Source organism: Galleria mellonella, unplaced genomic scaffold (genome assembly GCF_026898425.1).
Source record: "Galleria mellonella isolate WM207_F2 unplaced genomic scaffold, CSIRO_AGI_GalMel_v1 utg223, whole genome shotgun sequence".
Classification (NCBI taxonomy): domain Eukaryota; kingdom Metazoa; phylum Arthropoda; class Insecta; order Lepidoptera; family Pyralidae; genus Galleria; species Galleria mellonella.
In genome coordinates, this window is record NW_026442042.1 from 1,956,820 (window position 1) to 1,975,102 (window position 18,283).

An 18,283-nucleotide genomic window follows, 5' to 3' on the forward strand; every position below is an offset into this window, starting at 1 on the left:
ATAAAAACTAGACGTAAGGAGTCCATGATTTCTATGTGATAGTTCATTACAAAGAATAGAAGTATATTCTCTTTCTAAAATTATCATAATAAAAATATTATTTAACAAAATTGCAATATTAGGTATTTTGACATATATAAGGTGCAATGGGAGGGGTACCTATAGTCCAAAACTTACCAGCAATAATACACGCGAAATTTTAATCAGTTTTCTTATTCTCAATATTGGTTCAAAAATATGAAAACAATTTTATTATAAAAATCATGCAATATGTAAAGACATAGTGTTATATTAACAAAGTTAGCAATTTACACCGCACTAATAGATACTTCCTCAACATACGAGTATTAATGCTTGTTAAAGATACCTACGAGCACACATATGGCGCAAAGAACATGAATGGCTCTGTATTCTGCTATGTCATGACGGGAATTCCATTGTGTCTCGAAATCACGACTAAACACGACACGAACTATGTCACGACACGACACGAGCCTAATTGTGAATGAATAGGGGTCAGAGATCGTCATATCTCAATATTAATACCTATTTCCTGTTATGAATATCATTTTCACGTTACATGACAAAATTGACAAGTTACACCTGCACGAAACGCAGTAAATTATAACGGAACGTAAATATCTCTTTATATCAATCTAAATACATAAAGTAGGAGACGTAGTTTCGTGTGTAATTATGATATTATTTATTATGAATATGAGATTTGAGTGTCCGGTCTAAAATATTTAAATAGGAAACTCAATTATGACGGTCGCAGCGCGATTTCAAACGCAGATAGCGTCCACATATATAATTAACTTGAGTTTTTTCTTCTACGCTTCCTTTATTTTAAGAGTCGCAAGTTTTCGACATTTTAACGGACACATTAGGCTAGTGGGGAGTCGCCTTTATTATTATTTTATCATTGATAACCGGAAAATTGACGTTAATATTACCAACTATTAGGTCTGTTATATTATAGGTAATAATGGTCACGTGCAATAATATTTTTCTAACTTTTTACAATGAATTCATTTAAAGATGTTTATTAATAATTAGTATTTTTTAATAGTTTTAATATTTTTACTTTTAATATTTTTGCAATTTTTGGCACTTAGGAGTCTTCTTTAGTTAATTTTTTTTTTGTAATAAATCAGAGAGAGCCTGATAAAGGTCTTATTACTTTATTTTAAAATATAATAAGTGCATGCATTTTGTGGCTGTATACTTTTTGGTTAATAGGACAAAGGTAGTATTCACATTGTTTATATGGCTTTGGTTTCCATTCAATGGGCATTTTCATGGTTGCGGTAGTGAAAACGCTCGTAACTAAACACCTACTCGTATACACTTATTTTATCTTTTCTTTACAACATTATTACAATTAATTACTGTGTTACGGTATAGTAATATTTAAGTTTGTGTACTGCAGTAAATGAGGGTCGATGGCCTATAGGTGGACTTTAATGATACATATAGTTTTTTGGCAAACCGCAAGTGCTTATAATAAGTTACATCATAAGTATAATCATATGCGAAAAGTACAGAATGAAAATAAAAAAAAAAAAAACTTTGAATCGTTGTAACAGTGAATTAATGTTTTAATATTTAATTATACTCGTAGTATGTTTTATTAAATAACCACTTTTAATGGGAAATGTTTAAACAGCCAATTGGAAAAACTTTTTTAAAACTTTTTTCACTGTTGATTGATACTATATACTATTGATTCATGTGTTCATGAAATTAGCAAATATTAAAAGCAACAGATAGTTACATACAAGTATCTATCTATATAGTGGTATCACATCCTTAAATAAGACAAAGAGGCCGAGGATCAAAAGATCGTCATCAGTGAGCTAATCCAAAATAAGCACAGATAGAACAATATATGGCCGGTCGTGGCCAGGGACGCGTCCAGAAATTTACTGTCCATAATTACAGGGTTGCTCAAGTTAATTGCAGGCGGCCGCTCGTCCCGCCGTCGCTCGCCGCTTTTTTTGGACTAAATAAAAATTGACTAATATTCATAATAAATAATGAACTCTCCATTCTCAGAGCTTTGGAGGGATTACTTCAGGCCGATTAATAATTTTACGAATCGAATGATCACGACCATGTATACTGATATGTATCTACCAACTTAGTTTCTAATTTAGTATATTATACTAGATTAGAAACTAAGCACTATTCATCATGTACACATATTGTTTTATTAGTAAGTATACATGACTTGTATGATTAATTTGGATGAATTCACTTAAAATTATGAGTAGACACGTAACAATACTAAGAAAATAACTTACAAGGCAATACTCGAAAGATACCGATAATCCTTAATTATTTTATCATTGATAACCGAACCATTGACGATCCTTAAATTAACGTACCATAAATAGTAATCATAATATTCTATATTAGTTAAGAATAAAAAAAAATTGTGTGCATGCATGAGACGAGTTAAAATGGGAAACTGACTTTCGACTAGTTTTTTCCTTTGCTTGTCCCGTAAGGCACTTTGCATGAATATGATAGAATGTAAGTTTAATGGTTGAGATGTATCACGGGACCAACGCAAGAACACAATCCCTTAAATCTTTCATAAATTAGGGAACGGAGCAAAAACCCGAGCACCTCGTTGCATGTTGCTTATAGTTGCTCGAGGCTCTCTTAATAATTGCAGGGTTTCACCCAAAAGCCTTCAATTATAAAATAATAGCAGATGTGGATCATAGTAATAACAATTATTATCACGCTCGCTTGCTATCATTATCGTTGAAATATGGCCGATGAACCGTGGCGCGTTGTATGCAAACTTTGGAATCTGCATCAATTTGTGCAGTTCTTTTCGCTCCTAGCTTTTCTATCTACATCAGATTCTCTATATATAATTCTAAGTAATGCTCGTTCTGATAATATTATAAATGTGAGAGTTTAAATATTTGGAGGTTTGTTCATCATATCAACATTTAACTGTCCACTACAAGACATAAACCTCTCTCTTGGGGAGTTTTGCCAGTAGTTGCCATGCTTGGCAGGCGGATTGGCAACCGTAGTTAGGCTTTACAGATGTTTTAAAAGGGACGCTGCTACCTATCTCTCGCTCTCCTTTAGTCGGCTCTTACGACACCCACGAGATAGAAAGAGGTTGCTTATTCTATGCCGGGACCACACGGCCACGGAGGTTTGTTAGTCAGCTTAAATAGCAATGAATTTGTATAAAAAAAATTATAATCATACATTTAATAGATGATACCTACTGGATTTAATAAATTATTGAAATAATTAATACCTAGGTGTCTACTAATTTTATATCTTACTTCTTTTTAATCCTTAATTCTTACAGTTTAATTTTATAGTGATATTTTTATAATACGCATAGGTGGAGCAAACTCTATACCTTTATAAGTAGATAGTTAAAGGTAATAGTGTATAGACGTTTGTTAATTTATAGGAACATAATAATGTTAACATGTAATGTGGTGATTATTCAAATCCCCGAACAAGTAGACTGTCCCGCCTCTTTGCAATCGCAATCTTAATAAAGACTTCCTAGATGAACTACAAACATTTTATTTTTATGAAATATCGTTCAGACCATGTAACTTTAATTAAAGGTAACGTTTAATTAAACTTAATCGCTGAAGCCTGGGAAGTTGCGTCGACTGCGTTGAATGTAAAACCACATAGCTTCTATAGATATGTGCTTCCATTTTAATTGTGGATTAATTTTTGTAATTTATAATATTTAACAATTTTTGTATACTTTTCTTTCTACCACTGAGGTGGCAAAAAATATATAGCCCACTTGATGGTAACTTGACTTTTTCCTTTGCCTAAATCTATAATTTACATTTAATAAATAGAGTACCAACTATTAAAGTCAATGCAGTTCTATATTAAAAATTAATTTTATATATTTCAAAAATGTATAGAGATAATTTAAAAGAATATTACAGTAGGTATCTAAATGTGCTATAATATTCTTTTAAATATTTTTATGCCTAAAAATTTCTTTTAAAATAAAAACAAGATTAAACGTATACATTTTTACCTCTTGATTGTTTTTCATTGTTCTTTATTGTGTAAGGTATAGTTCCTACGCCGACTATAGAACTGGTCGCGGTACATTGCCCATAATATCTAGATATTGCACAGATCAGTGGGTCCTCGAAGCATCTCGCTATCCCGCCGTCATTACATCGGCAGCTTTGCCGATTAATCATTGCTGTTCTACCGGATAATTCGGCGGTTGATTTAGTGAAAAGCAACATGTTATTACAGGATAAATCTCTATCTAGAAAAGCTAAGAAGGCCTAAGCGCGCCTCTGATTTATGGGCCCCGCGGCCATCGGCGAGTTGCGTTTGATTTGTGATTCCCGGAGAACTTTGTTTTCATCTTTAGTTGAATTTTAATGAATGGCTTTAAAATTATACACCTCAGTGTGTAATTATACATTGTAGCATCATTGATTATTACTTTTAAAATAGCACGTATTTAATTTATGTCGATGATTCCATGTGTACGACATAAAAACAGATAACATCAAAATATTATCTTTGATATCGACTGTAAATCTAGGTGTTTTATCTTTAGAGAATTCTAACATTCTTTTAATAAATTGAGATTTATATTTTCATATGTATAGAGAAGTGTTTACGTTTAATTTGGTCCCGTATAAACTAAACACGCGAGGTGGGTTCGTGTGGAGCAGACTTACCCTTTGATATGCGGCGTGGCCGTAATGCTCGCGCGCAGATAATATCTTGATTTATTGCGGCTATCGACCATCACCTCCCCACCATCTCTCACTCCCCGTTCCGACATATATTCTCCTTGAATACCTTCCAAACTTACCTTGATTCGAGAAACAAAGTTACGATGTCCACTTTTATTTATAACATTGTATAAAATCGTAAGAGATTGTAATAAAGACAAAATTTATATGATAACCTTCTTAATGTTTAATAACATGTACACGAATAAAGTATCTATAGTAATTTTAATAATTAATAAATCTATCGTTGGACCGTCGCGGCAATTTGGGGGCGTAGTCTATTGCGGCAAATTAATGAAGTCTTCCGCAGAGTGTTTCGCGGTTTAATAGCTGCCATTAATTTTATCTCAACAACGGGGCATCTTCACGCCACTACTCGCCTGCACCTCCGTATATTTTCACATAAAATATAAATATGCTAAGAATTAATAAAATGATACGGCCATTAACTTTACACACTTATAGTTTGGAACTATCTTTAACCATTCAAAATCAATCTATGTAATAACGTTTTGGTATAACGAATAGATACGTTATATTATGCATAATTTAGGTTTTCTTTTATAATTGAATTTAATAGAACTCGATTTACTTAATTGATTTTGAAGAAAAAATAAATTCATACGATATTATGCACCTACGCCGCGATTCAATGTGTACAGAATACAAATGTTCAATTTATATTTACCGCGGACAACTGCTATTATTTCTTTAATGGTTGCGGTTATCGCTTTATGTAATTGGAAAATTTATTCTCAGCATCAGATACCTACGCTCCATTGATCGGCATCGCGGGCCCTCTTATATGGAAATAGATGATTTGTCAATGTCTTACTGTACAGTCAGGTTATTTGTCAACTTTAAAGTTTATGTTCCAAATTTGATTCATACAGGAACGAAAAAATGGCATTAATTAGATCCATATCATAATAATCTGCACAAATACTGTAAAATTGAAAGCTGTTGTATAGATAGTATTACCTATCAATAAACCAGATTATATTTTTTTTACAATTTTGTAAACAGTCCCACGGTAATAGGTTCCTATTATTACGTATCTTTTGAGAATGTTGATCAGTCAATAACATAAATATTTTACAATGGATTTTGTGTTTCTGGTTGCGTATGTTCGTATATGTACATAATATTCTTATCTTCATTTTTTGTACACATATATTTTACATTTTTATAATAAATAGATTTAAAAATTTCTAATATTACTTTATTAGTTAAAGTATAGGAAAAAGTATCCTGTATAAATTCTGTTAAAGGATGATGCAATAATTACATTGTGTATGCACATGTTGCTTTATGTTGAAACATCTTTAAGAGAAAACAGATATCTCATTTGTCCAACAACTTATGATGAAGGCACAAAGTATTGTAAACGAATTTAAAGGTTCCTACATACAGAAACTTCGATCTTTAAACGCGGAGTAAGTATTCAATAAAATATTCCCAGTCGTAAAGCGAAGTGCGGTGCAACAAGCGGCATTCATCACAAAAAACGGCAAGTAGAAGCTTCGACGAGCTTACAAAAGCTCGTAAAAGCTCTCGACTATTATGTAGTTATTGTTACAGGGTGGAAACACCATTATTACACGGGTTCGTTGGTTTATTTTGTTGTTTGGCACGTCGGCGTCACGTCTGGTATGCTGTCATGAGGAGTGAGGTTGGTTGTGTAGCTCGCACCTCAGGCCTCATTCTTCGTACTTCACTGACATATCACGCTATTTTCACTTATATTTTTCGCACATTCATTTATGGTAAGTGTAGGATAGAGATAGGGTATAGATTAATATATAGAATAAGAGCGTTTTCTTTAAACATGGATTCCTTTTTTATATTACAACACTTATGATAAGACGCTCTATAAGAGAAGTTTATTTTCTCTCAGTGTACAAGAAGTATTGTTTGTTTACCAAATATTCAATTTTTCACGTGAAATAAGGCTATTTGGCATTTCATATATGTTGTTTCCTACAAGATTGATTCGTAGTGTAATTAGTAGTGTGATTCAAGTAATTGTTTATTTTTTCTATAGCTTGTTGTTATTTTATTATTTATATCATATTTTTAAATTATATTTTAATACAATTTATTTATATTATTTATTTGGATCGGTATTACAGTTTTAATATTTTTGTTGTAGTAAACATTTTATTATACTACATTTTATGTTTACAACATTTAAAATTCTCAAATTATAATGTAAACAATTTAAATTCCACTTTATTCACACTAGTTCAATTGAGTATTTCATAAAATCCATATCATAAACAAAATCTGCCGAGCATGTACGACAAAACGCTTCAAAATACAATTCGCACTTCATATTTAATCCTATTATGCTTGTAAACAGAGTCGAGGACTGACATCTAAATGATCCCGTCAAGTGAACATCTCATTGTAATCCGTGTTCCCAGCGGAAACATTCAAATGAAAGCCTTTATTCCGGGATTAAACGATTTTGCATAGGAAACGGGGAACGTTCATTGAAACCTCGACATGAATGGAGCTGTGTGTGACAACAATACGTCTTAAAGATCACACGTGTAACAGTTTGGACAATGTTTTGGGTATCTATATTAAAGATTATCTATGGTATTGTGTGAAATAGTAAAGAATCTTTCATAATATTTCATTATAGTAATATGGAATTACATTGTCTTATTTTACTAACATAATAAAATTGTAACTAGATTATATCTGTACATGGGAAGTATTTAAGGAAAAATAATATATAGGATCTTAATAAGAGCAACAGAAGCCTAAACAATATGTTATAGAAATTTTGTCTATCTGTCAGTCGGTATGTCTTTTCAGTATTACACAAAAACTACTGCACCAAATTGGATGTAGTTTTCACAGATATGTTCCTGGACGTCTAACTAAAAACCTGGTGTATATTTTATCTTGATACATCATATTTTTATTTAGGTTTATTTTATTAGTTTTATTACTTCTGATATCCTCACTTACGAAGTAGCCAACAAAAAGTTATATATATATATATATATATATATATATATATATATATATATATATATATATATATATATATATATATATATATATATATATATATATAATACAGTGTTTGCCAATTATATGTACATAAGCACCCTATTCATATTAGTCGACGTCAACTTAATCATCAACTGCTAGTCATATTATGAACAGAAGTGATAAATTTTATTTAACATATTGTATATAAATAAGCTATTTAAATTTTATAAATAGGTTCTACAACCAGATTGTATTTATGTACTTATAACAAGGACAGTATTCAAGGAAGAATGTACAGTACTACAATAACAATATGAGCAAAGTATAGAACTGGAGATGTTGTAAACGCAAACCGTTATATGCAGCGGAAGTCGGTGTAAGATTGCAACCGGATTCGACGCACCCTTCCTTACCAAGAGCAAGGGTTGTCACTTGTTAGTTATTGCCTTGTGTGTAATGGTGCGTGCAGTCTCCTTCTGGACACTGTCAAAATCAATTTTATTTATTGTATATACTGCCTTTGTTTTTATTATTTTTTTTTTAAGTTTCACGCATTTCTTTAATAGTAGCACAACTATGAGTGTACAAATTAAAAAAGGCACACATTCACGGTTTCGAAATTCGTTTAAAGATTTTATATTAAAATGAATAAGTGTTTTTAATCAAAAAATAACTTTTATGGTATTTCAGATTATACTTTTGATATAATGTGACAAGTATTTGTAAGCCAAACTCATATTTCTTTTTACTGTGCAACGACAATCCGTAAATTATTTAGTTTTGATCGCAAAGAATGCGAATTCTCATCAGTGCTGTCTGCCACAAAGGGAAGGCACCGTAATTATTTAGAATTATTAACGAATGAACCTTAAACAGAAGGATAGTATATTAATTATCAAATCTTTGTAGATTTGCAATTGGTAAGCAAAATTATAGGATTGTATTTGGGTTTTTTTCAAAAATGCAAAATTATTATAAGTATCCCCACAATAATGGTGTCAACCCTAACAATTTATTTAAATCAAGGGACGATGTATGCATGCATGTGGAACTGAAATCACTTTTTGCATGTGTAAATAAATATTTAAATATCAATTTTTATCCAGTTATGAAAAACTCGGGTAGTCTTTTGTTGCATATCTACGAGTAGGTATATACCGGTAAAGCTGTCTACCACAATACGATTACGTTTGGTAAAATCTACTGACAATCTGTATTCCTGCATAATGTTATAGATAAGTTGATTAATTGATATAATTAGGGTCTGCAAGATAAGTATATTGTATAGACTATTATATGTAGGTATAGACTATACTGATCGGCTCTACCTGACTACCGGTCGACAAGATTCAGTACTGAATCGTGTCGTTCACAGGCAGTTTTATTTGTGAAACTCGAAAAAAGACATTTGATTTATTTATTATAGTATAACATTTGGGTTCAATGTAATTACAGAAGTTCAATGTAGAAGTGTCGTTAGACTGTTTACCAACAAAATACTTAATAAAATAACGATGCAAATACTTTACAACAATACCTATACCACATGTTTAAATAATTATTTGCTTTGCTTTGTTTGACATTTGGATAATGATAAGTGTAGCATCAACATGTATTACATATATTTTAAAGATATAGTCCACTCTGTGTAACTGTTTATTAATTAATACGTTTGAGATTAAACTACCACTAAATATTTATTTTCACAATTCCTGTCTCTGTACTAAAATACTAAATTAAACTTAACTAATACATATATAAATAAATATGATATTTTTTTATAAAATATTTTTACTTTAGGTACCTACACTCCCTAAAAATCATCAACAACAATGAATCATTGCAATGGTTATAAGTATAAAGAAATCTCATTTGTTGTTTTTCATTTGCAATTTGGTGCTATGAATAGGGCAGAGGCAATGGGCGGCACCACCATATGCGCACGCGACGTAGACGTTAGTTCTACTACATTTTATATGTAACTAATGTATCCAATTAATTGGAAATAAACGTAATAATTACTTAGATATTATTACAGGACTTTAATGTGCAACCTTGATTTTTTTACTGGATAAACCTTATAATAACTCTATTTCTGTTAAGAATACTAATTAAGTACTTACTTACTTAAGAATAGATATAAGAAATAAAGGATGCCAAAGCTAGACTATTGATAAAATGTACGAGTATCTTACCTTTCATCAATCGAAACAGATTTGTATCTTATTAAGTTAAAAATAAAATATTACTATTGGTGTCTTTAAACATTAATTAGTTGCGACATATTTTCTCTCATCTGCACTTTTTTAAAGAGTGCATAGTGGATTTATTCGTAAGATAAAACCTTAAATCCTTTTAGCTTGGCTATACCGCTTCCGTTACTCATAGTACAGTGAGCCCAAACAGAGTCAGGTGTTGACCAGACTAACAATAGGAAATGTTAAGAAAGCCTAAACACAATCTCGTGAATGTGTTAATAGAAACAATAGAACAACAGTAAGTAAGGAGGCGCAGCGCTGCGGGTTAGTCGCCGGCGCAGCATGCGCATACGCAGATTACAATAATTACGCGCACACGCGCCGCGCCCAGTTCGCGTACTCGCCTTTAATCACTATCATTTCGCTCATGTTATTCTATGTTCTATACAAAACACGCCCTATCGCTGGCGACATCGACACGCTTTGTCGCGACACACGGCAACAAATTGTTAATAACGGCGTACAAATGCTACTGTGGCGCATAGTGTAGGGAAAACTCTGAATAGACTTATTGATTTGACTCCATTTCGTTCTTCAATAAATAAATGTTTAATGATAAAAATAAAGCATAGTATATTTCAAAGTTATAATTTAAATTTTTTACTCAATAATCCCACGTCTTGAATCAGGTAAGTATAATACTTATATATCTAAATTTAACAGGTCTTATCCTAATCTACTCGGATAAGTCCATGAAAAACAGATAGCTGCAAATATAAAAGTAACCAATACATATAATGGAACTACTTAAATAATTAGCTTGTTCAAGTTAATTTATTTCTTTATATCCATTAGGGCATAGCATTGCAACTAGACATAGATAAATTGACTGTAAAACTGTCGGAGAGCCGAGCAATAAATTGAATTAATTACTTGCCAATTAGGTAAACGAATATGTTGTTAAAGTATGGTTTGTTTATAAATTGATATATATAAGGCAATATGTATTCTATTACGAACTATTTACAACCTGCTTCTTTCGTTATCATATCCATTTTCTTTTTTACTAGTTACAGATATCAATGGAGCATTGTTCGAAATTTCAATTTTATCTTAAGTTTTTTGTTGGTATAGTATAAATTTTATTCTATCCATACTTAATATATTGGCATAAAAATAAGGATTTTTGTAGTACTGGATAAGATCTGCACATTACTAGAATAATGTTATTGTCTAGTTCCAAAGATTTGAGACGACATAAATAGTCATCAAGATATTTTGGCAACTTTGGATGTGAGATTTGATTCATGTGATAGATATTGCTCAAAATAAGGCTCCATTTAAAATTCTTCCATCAGTGCGATGGAATACTTTGTTAAACAGGTCATAGTTCATTAAGAGGGATGTACATATTTTTGCTAATACTTAACCTTGAAACACTTACTACCTTTATTTAAGGTAAATTCTCATTCATACGGAAACTTTTGGTAGTTAACATCTCCACTGTAAACCTATAATCAAAAACTTATGAGTAGCGTGAAGTCTATATTATATATGCCTAAAAAAAGTTGTCTTTACACATCCCTAATCAAGGATTAATGTATTTTCTAGAAGCATTTATATAAAAAAATTCAATCAAAAAACTGAGCAATGGCGCCGATACTGAGGGGGTACTTTTTTAAACCTACCTAATATTTAAATTTAGTAATATCGCAAAGTTAATGTTTTATGGATCATCATGAATTATAATAAATATATAATAAATTTGTTATTACATATTGGTCCTTATAACAAAGACCTCGGTGTGATTTCGAATAGAAATTTTAATCTTAAAGATAGGTTTGAAGAAATGGTAAAATAGAAGCGGCCCCAATATTTATATATATCTATAAAATATATAATAAAACTTTATTGGAACATCTGCTAAGGTATCACGTGACGAGATTTTGCGTGATATCAATAGTGAACGAAAGTGTATCCTGTCATACGAGCCGTATCCGCCCCCGCACAGATTGGAACTGTAAAAAATGGAGCAATTTTTATAATAGTCGCTGGGGTAACGATCTCAATGCTCTTTATTATGAACCGGAAACATTTATTACTGACGGCGGTGAAAAAATACCTATTTGTAACGAAATTCGTACTTAGTAACAGATTAGGGTGGGTGCCAGCTGGCGTTCTACGCTGGTCACTAGGTTAGCACTTTCACTGTGTTTTAAACAAAAAAATATATAAAATATGAAGGGTTTCCAAAGATTGACGTATGGTAAATGCTAGAATAGTGATTTTTATGTTTTTAAATAACTTAGAATGGCGAATGAGCTGATGGTCTAATTTTCATTAGATGGAAAGTGGCGATATAATACACTCTGTCATATCCATAACAGAGTATACTGTATCGCCCATGATACCTTTCATACATTGCCAATCCTGAGGATTAAGGTGTCTTAATTAAGATGCCTCTGTGTCCTATAATTTCATTGCCATATTCCACTGTTCAAACCGAATTGGATTAAATCTACATCCAAACTACTTTTCAAACTACGTGAACCATCTTACCTTTTTAATTAAATATTTAAGTGTAAAATACTTTTTTATATCTTATTGTGCATTTATTATTTAAATGAAATTACTCAAATAAATGCGTATCACTGATAACATTAAAGATCTTCAACAAATCTTTTTAGTCAGAGAGCCGATTACACGACAGTCATAGGATCATTTTATCCGTCTCTTAGATTATGCTGGAATTGTACTTGAAGAATATAGGTCACTCGAATTTTTATTTTATTTTGCTCTTTTATTTAATATTTAATACAAATCTTGTATTCTACGATTTCGTTAATCTTTTGTTTAGTTATATTTATAGTGAAAATAATAAAATATATGTACTTATATATACTATATGTACTTCATACATATATAAAAATCTATACAGTTTTTGATAATTTATTATCACTTAATTATAGATTATTAACTTATTATTATTTTTATTTATTATAAAATATTATTGTATGTAAATGATTTTATTCATAAATACGAAAAAGTCAAATTCATAAACCATTAAAGTGCTAAAAAATAAACATAGATAGACCCGACCACATAAACAGGTATCATTATATGTAGCAAGAACAAACAAAATAAAATCACAATTTACGTTTTATTAACCGCCCTAGGTATATTAGCATACCATCAATCAGTTGCTATCCTTATTTTTATGTAAATTTAACTGCCCCCAGACTTTGGACAAAGTTCATAGCTTAGATTACAGTAAAAAGTGCGTTATCGGACTATATTAGTTTTGCGTGTGCCATAAAAGTGCCCGCCTTTCGTGTCCGCCCAGCGCCCTCGCGCCGCCCCGCGCGTAAACAACGCACATAGGCGCCACCTAGCGGTGCGCGGCCGCGACACGCGCGCGCCGCTCGTGTGCGCGAGGAGAGAGGGACGCACTCGCACTCGCGTCGTCGCCGGCCGCCGCATCTCGTCTCGAACCCTGCAATTAGTAGGCGAGATTCGTTCGCCGCATCGATTCGTTACGATATAATTGCTCCGAGGAATTTTCACTCGGAAAATTTTGGACCGCGTGTGCTGAGGCTAAGTGAGTGGGTTTCCGTGGATGTATGGGCTGACATGAACTGCGCGTACTATCAACAGCACGGGGGCTCGCACCCCGTACCGCACAATGTCAACAATAATTATTTCAACGAGGTAAATTACTTTTTAAAATTGATTTTTTTTTATCAACTCCTGATTAATTATTTAACAAAGACAGGTTGTATCTATCTACTTAGATATATTTTTATTTCAATTAATTAAGTCAATTTTTTATAAAAACTGAATAATACGTACTGAAAAGTTTACCATTCCTGTTTATTATTCTATTTATAAATTCTTTATAAGTGCTGTGTTGTTATAATAGGTTCAATAGGTCAGGCAATATTTTATTTTATTCGTCTCTTTATTGCAATATTTAAATATTATTATGTACTAATTTGAACAAAACGATACTAGATAAAGGTATTATTGCGGTAAAGAAATTAATCTTTTAATTTGATAATTTTTATAACAATGTAAATAAATTTATAGTAATAACAATTTACTGTATTGGAAAACTGTGGACAGCAGTAAGACTTTAGTGAATTTATGAGAATAATGAAAAGATTCATATTTAATTTACTTAGGCTGAATTACATAATTTTATCTATGTATTATTTAAAAACATATAAATCGAAAAAAAATTATTAAAATAAGTAATAAAATTTTAATCCTATTAATATTATAAATACGAATATTTGTAATGATGGATGCTTAAATTATATAGATAAAGCATCGAGCCTTAAAAACGGTTCAACTTTTTGTCAGTTACTTGTCAAGTTAGCTAATTCGTTTTTTTTACCAGTGTTCTACGCATGCAATGCATCTTGACGTATTATTTAATAAATAAAATGAATGTTTACGCATTAAAAAAACACAGAAATTATAACACAAAATAAATACAGAAGTTATAAAGGAATCACTCATATCTATTTATCACGCAAAATTGTATGAAATTAAATATAAAATTTGGTATACAATATGGTTCTCTTGTAACTTAGCATATAGGATATTTTATGTACCTACTAATTCACGCGGGTGAAGCAGCGGGATACATTTAGTAATTCATAACTTTGTGAACTCTGATGTCTAAAGTTGATGCTAGTTATGTATTGTATTTACGTCTGCCTGTATGGGCTATAGGATGGTATATAGTTAGACGTAACATTAGGAAATAATATTTTTTATATCTTTCAAAAGAAATAAATTCCAAGACTGTAGAGTTATATGTGAAATATTTAAAAATTAAACTTAATACGAAAGGTTTTAAATATGTAAAAATAACATTTTATTTTTAAATACTATATATTGATCTATGTAAGCAAATTCGTAAACAATTTATAGTCTTCAACAATATTTCCGGAGCATTAAAAAACACAAGTTCACACCGACTTATAGTAGATCTCACGTATTCCAAATGAGATCAAATATCCGCAAAAAACGTTGCATGACAAACAAAAGACGCTCACGAAAATGAGCCAACAAAGGCACACCTCGGCACAACAAAGCAGAATGGGAATAAAAATATTTAATTGGTGCGATTACGTGGTGTGATTACGGTTCGAACACCTCCCGCTGCCTCGCTCGCCGACAATGACGCGACCTGCCTTTCTTCCTTTGTCGTCGGCTACTTCACAGTAAGACAAGTTTTTATGCAATAGAAAGCTAATTTGATTGTTGTTTGATTTTATGAGGCTCCAATGTTCACTTGATCGTATATAATTTAACATATTGTTATTTTACGTGTACATTTTCTATAGAGAATTAATGTAAATTAATGAAATTTATTATTAGGTAGATAGAGCTATTTATATAAGATTTTGTTGGATTTTCAAATAATTTTTTGTACTTGGAATAGTAAACGAGCTGACTACCCACCTGATGGAAAGAAGTAGTCGCCTATAAATATGAACATTACCATAGTTATCACAGAATGCATTGTCCATGGCATTGGTACCCGTCACGTGTTGCCATTTTTAATTTCATGTTTTACCTTCAAACTGTATATAATTTTCCAACATGCAGAACGCACCTCTTTAGAATATATTACTAAATTTTGTATTTTTCTTTGCTATGTCTGAAAATGACATTATTCTTGTTATTACAGTTTTCTCTACTACAAGCGACCGTCTTATTATTTTGTAAAAGAATTACTGTCCTTTCTTAAGTGTATATCTTTCATTAAAATACAATATTTAAAAAGCAAGATGATTTGCTTTTTAAAAAAAAATATTTCGTAGGCTTACTATCTACACTAACATATGTATTACATATGTACTTACATGTTTACACAAGAACGATATATTAATGCAAAGGTAGAATAATAAAAAATAAAAACTAGCTGTCGTAATTTTATGTGGGGTTCAGGTCATGTTTTTATTTATCTTTAGTACCATCTGAACATTGTACGTTTCCGTTTACATTTCAAATGTTCACAATGTTGCAACATCATCATATTAAATGTTATCAAATGGAAATGGTTTAATATCACTCGGGTCATTCTGACAACTAAGTATGTACTGCTTTTGGAATATATAAAAAAAAAATTGTCAGGACAAAATAAAGTGTTGCATTTAGGTATATTAAATACATTTTCAATTATTTTATAGAAGGTATTCAAGATATAATATTGTCTGCCTAAAATTACACTATAAACATATAATAAATCTTGGTAAATTTCAATGTAGTTTTTTAGGATTTAATTATATCAACATATATTATTACAACTTTATTTATTTTTTTAATAGTTTACAGTCATTAAAATATGCATTGTTTATACTTAAACGAAAAATAACTACTTGAATATTTACGACTATAATTGACTGACTGACTCATCAACGCTCAGCTGAAACTACTTAAGTAAGAATTGCTAAATTTTTACTATGAGTGCCTTTTATAACCTACATAAGTAATAAGAGAGGCTTTTCCAAAATTGAACCCTATAGAGTATAAATATAAGGTAAATATAAATTTATATGAAATTATTTAATCGATTTACTTGAAATTTACTGTAAATTCTCTTAAATAAAAGTAATATCATAACTTAATATCAGCATTTTTTAAAATTCAACCTCTAAGAGTATAAAAAAGATAAATACTTGACTAAGAAAGTATATTTTTTAAAAAAGAATAAATAAATAACATGCTTTGCCGCTGTATTAGGTTGAGTAGAAGAGATCTTTTTCAGAGATAAGCCCACCCTTGCTCACAATATTTATGAATGTATCATCTATGTAATTTACAAATGCAATAAAGAATACTTATCTATAAAAAATATACTCTCTCATACAAATTTCCATCCCTATTTGTTTATCCTTAGGTGCAGAATTTTGAAAATACTTTCTTATTACTTATATAGGTTATAAAAGGAACTTACTGTCTAAATTCCGTATTTTCAACTTTAATAGTTTTAAATTGTAAGTTGTTCTTTTTACAACGTGGTCATCTAGTATGAAATAATTTCTCTGTATTCCTACAAGAATAGTAGATACAGGGTATGTGCGAATAAAACATGCTACCTTTATAAATAATAATATTTAAGATTTAGTCTCTGCGTCTAGCTATATTATGTTCTTTGGAACGTAGTCAGGAGTCTAGCACTCCTAAGGTTTGCTGTGTTCTGATTAACCATAGATTATAAGATAATTGATTAAGAGGGGCAATACATTTTATTATATCCTTGGCTTATGTTTCTATACACGATGGTTACGGTTCTACGTACGTGAAGATCTAATAGAAACTTTGACGTGTCATCCCAGCATAGAATTGGCCATCCCGTCCGTTTTCCTGGGTATAGTAACAGATGATTAAAGGAACTTAATGGTCGAGGAATGGGAATGGGAAGCAACGTCTCTCTTAAAACATTACCAAAGCCTAAGTGTGGTTGTCAATCCGCTTGCCAAGCATGGCAACTACTGAAAAAAGCCGCCTTATGGGTGAGTCTATGTTCAGCAGTGAACAGTTAACAGCTGATAAATACATACATAAATTGTTGCCTCCGCTGTTTACCATTGTCAATAGTAGAAATTGAACAAAAATTTATAGTGCATTTGTCTTATGATAAACTTTTTGAATCACTTTTGAATCCTTTTGTTTGTTGGGCTTCTCCCAAAATTTAAACCATGGATATACCTTGGTAGTCTCCATTAAAAGTCAGATCTTCAAATTTAAGGTAGTTATGCCAACATGTCTTCTATTTGTAATTTAATCAATTTAGGAGCTTTATTGTTAATCAGCTAATTGAGTTATCTGATATATTTAATTAAATTTTCGCATAAATATTATTATATATTTAATAAATACTGCCATGTAAAGTGACAACAAATAGTAGCCTAATTAGAGAGTGCATTTACAGTCTTAGATCGAACGTATAATTATTTTAATGTACTCTTAAAATACATTTCGATTCACAGTCAAGCCATAAGCCAGTCATCATAATTAAATACAATCCTTTTGAACTGATAGAAAGCTGAGGTTCGACGAATGCGCTACCTACTATTTGAAAGTATAATTACGATGTATTAGAAGTGCTAATTATGTGATCATACCTAATAATGTGTTTATTTTACCTGTGATAATAGAATAAGAGTACAATTTGATATCACTTTGTACATTAGGTATAAGAAGTCGTGATATGTAAGAGAATAAAATCAATAAACGAATGTATAAAAGCAAAACTCGTTCCTACTCTGGACTAAACTATAG

The 18,283-nt window shown here is 31.0% G+C and overlaps 1 protein-coding gene across 3 annotated transcripts in view; it reads left to right on the top strand.

Moving 5' to 3' along the window:
* Positions 1–18,283, top strand: part of LOC113517488 (transcription factor Sp9) — a 99,554-nt gene that overhangs the window by 35,866 nt on the left and 45,405 nt on the right. The window contains exon 1 of one of the 3 annotated variants that reach the window (XM_031912500.2): positions 13,425–13,693. The exons of the other annotated variants lie outside the window; for them this stretch is intronic. Coding sequence (XP_031768360.1) covers positions 13,616–13,693 — 78 coding nt within the window. The 5' untranslated portion in view covers positions 13,425–13,615. Of the gene's footprint in view, positions 1–13,424; positions 13,694–18,283 lie in introns of those variants that run through there. 3 annotated transcript variants of the gene reach the window in all.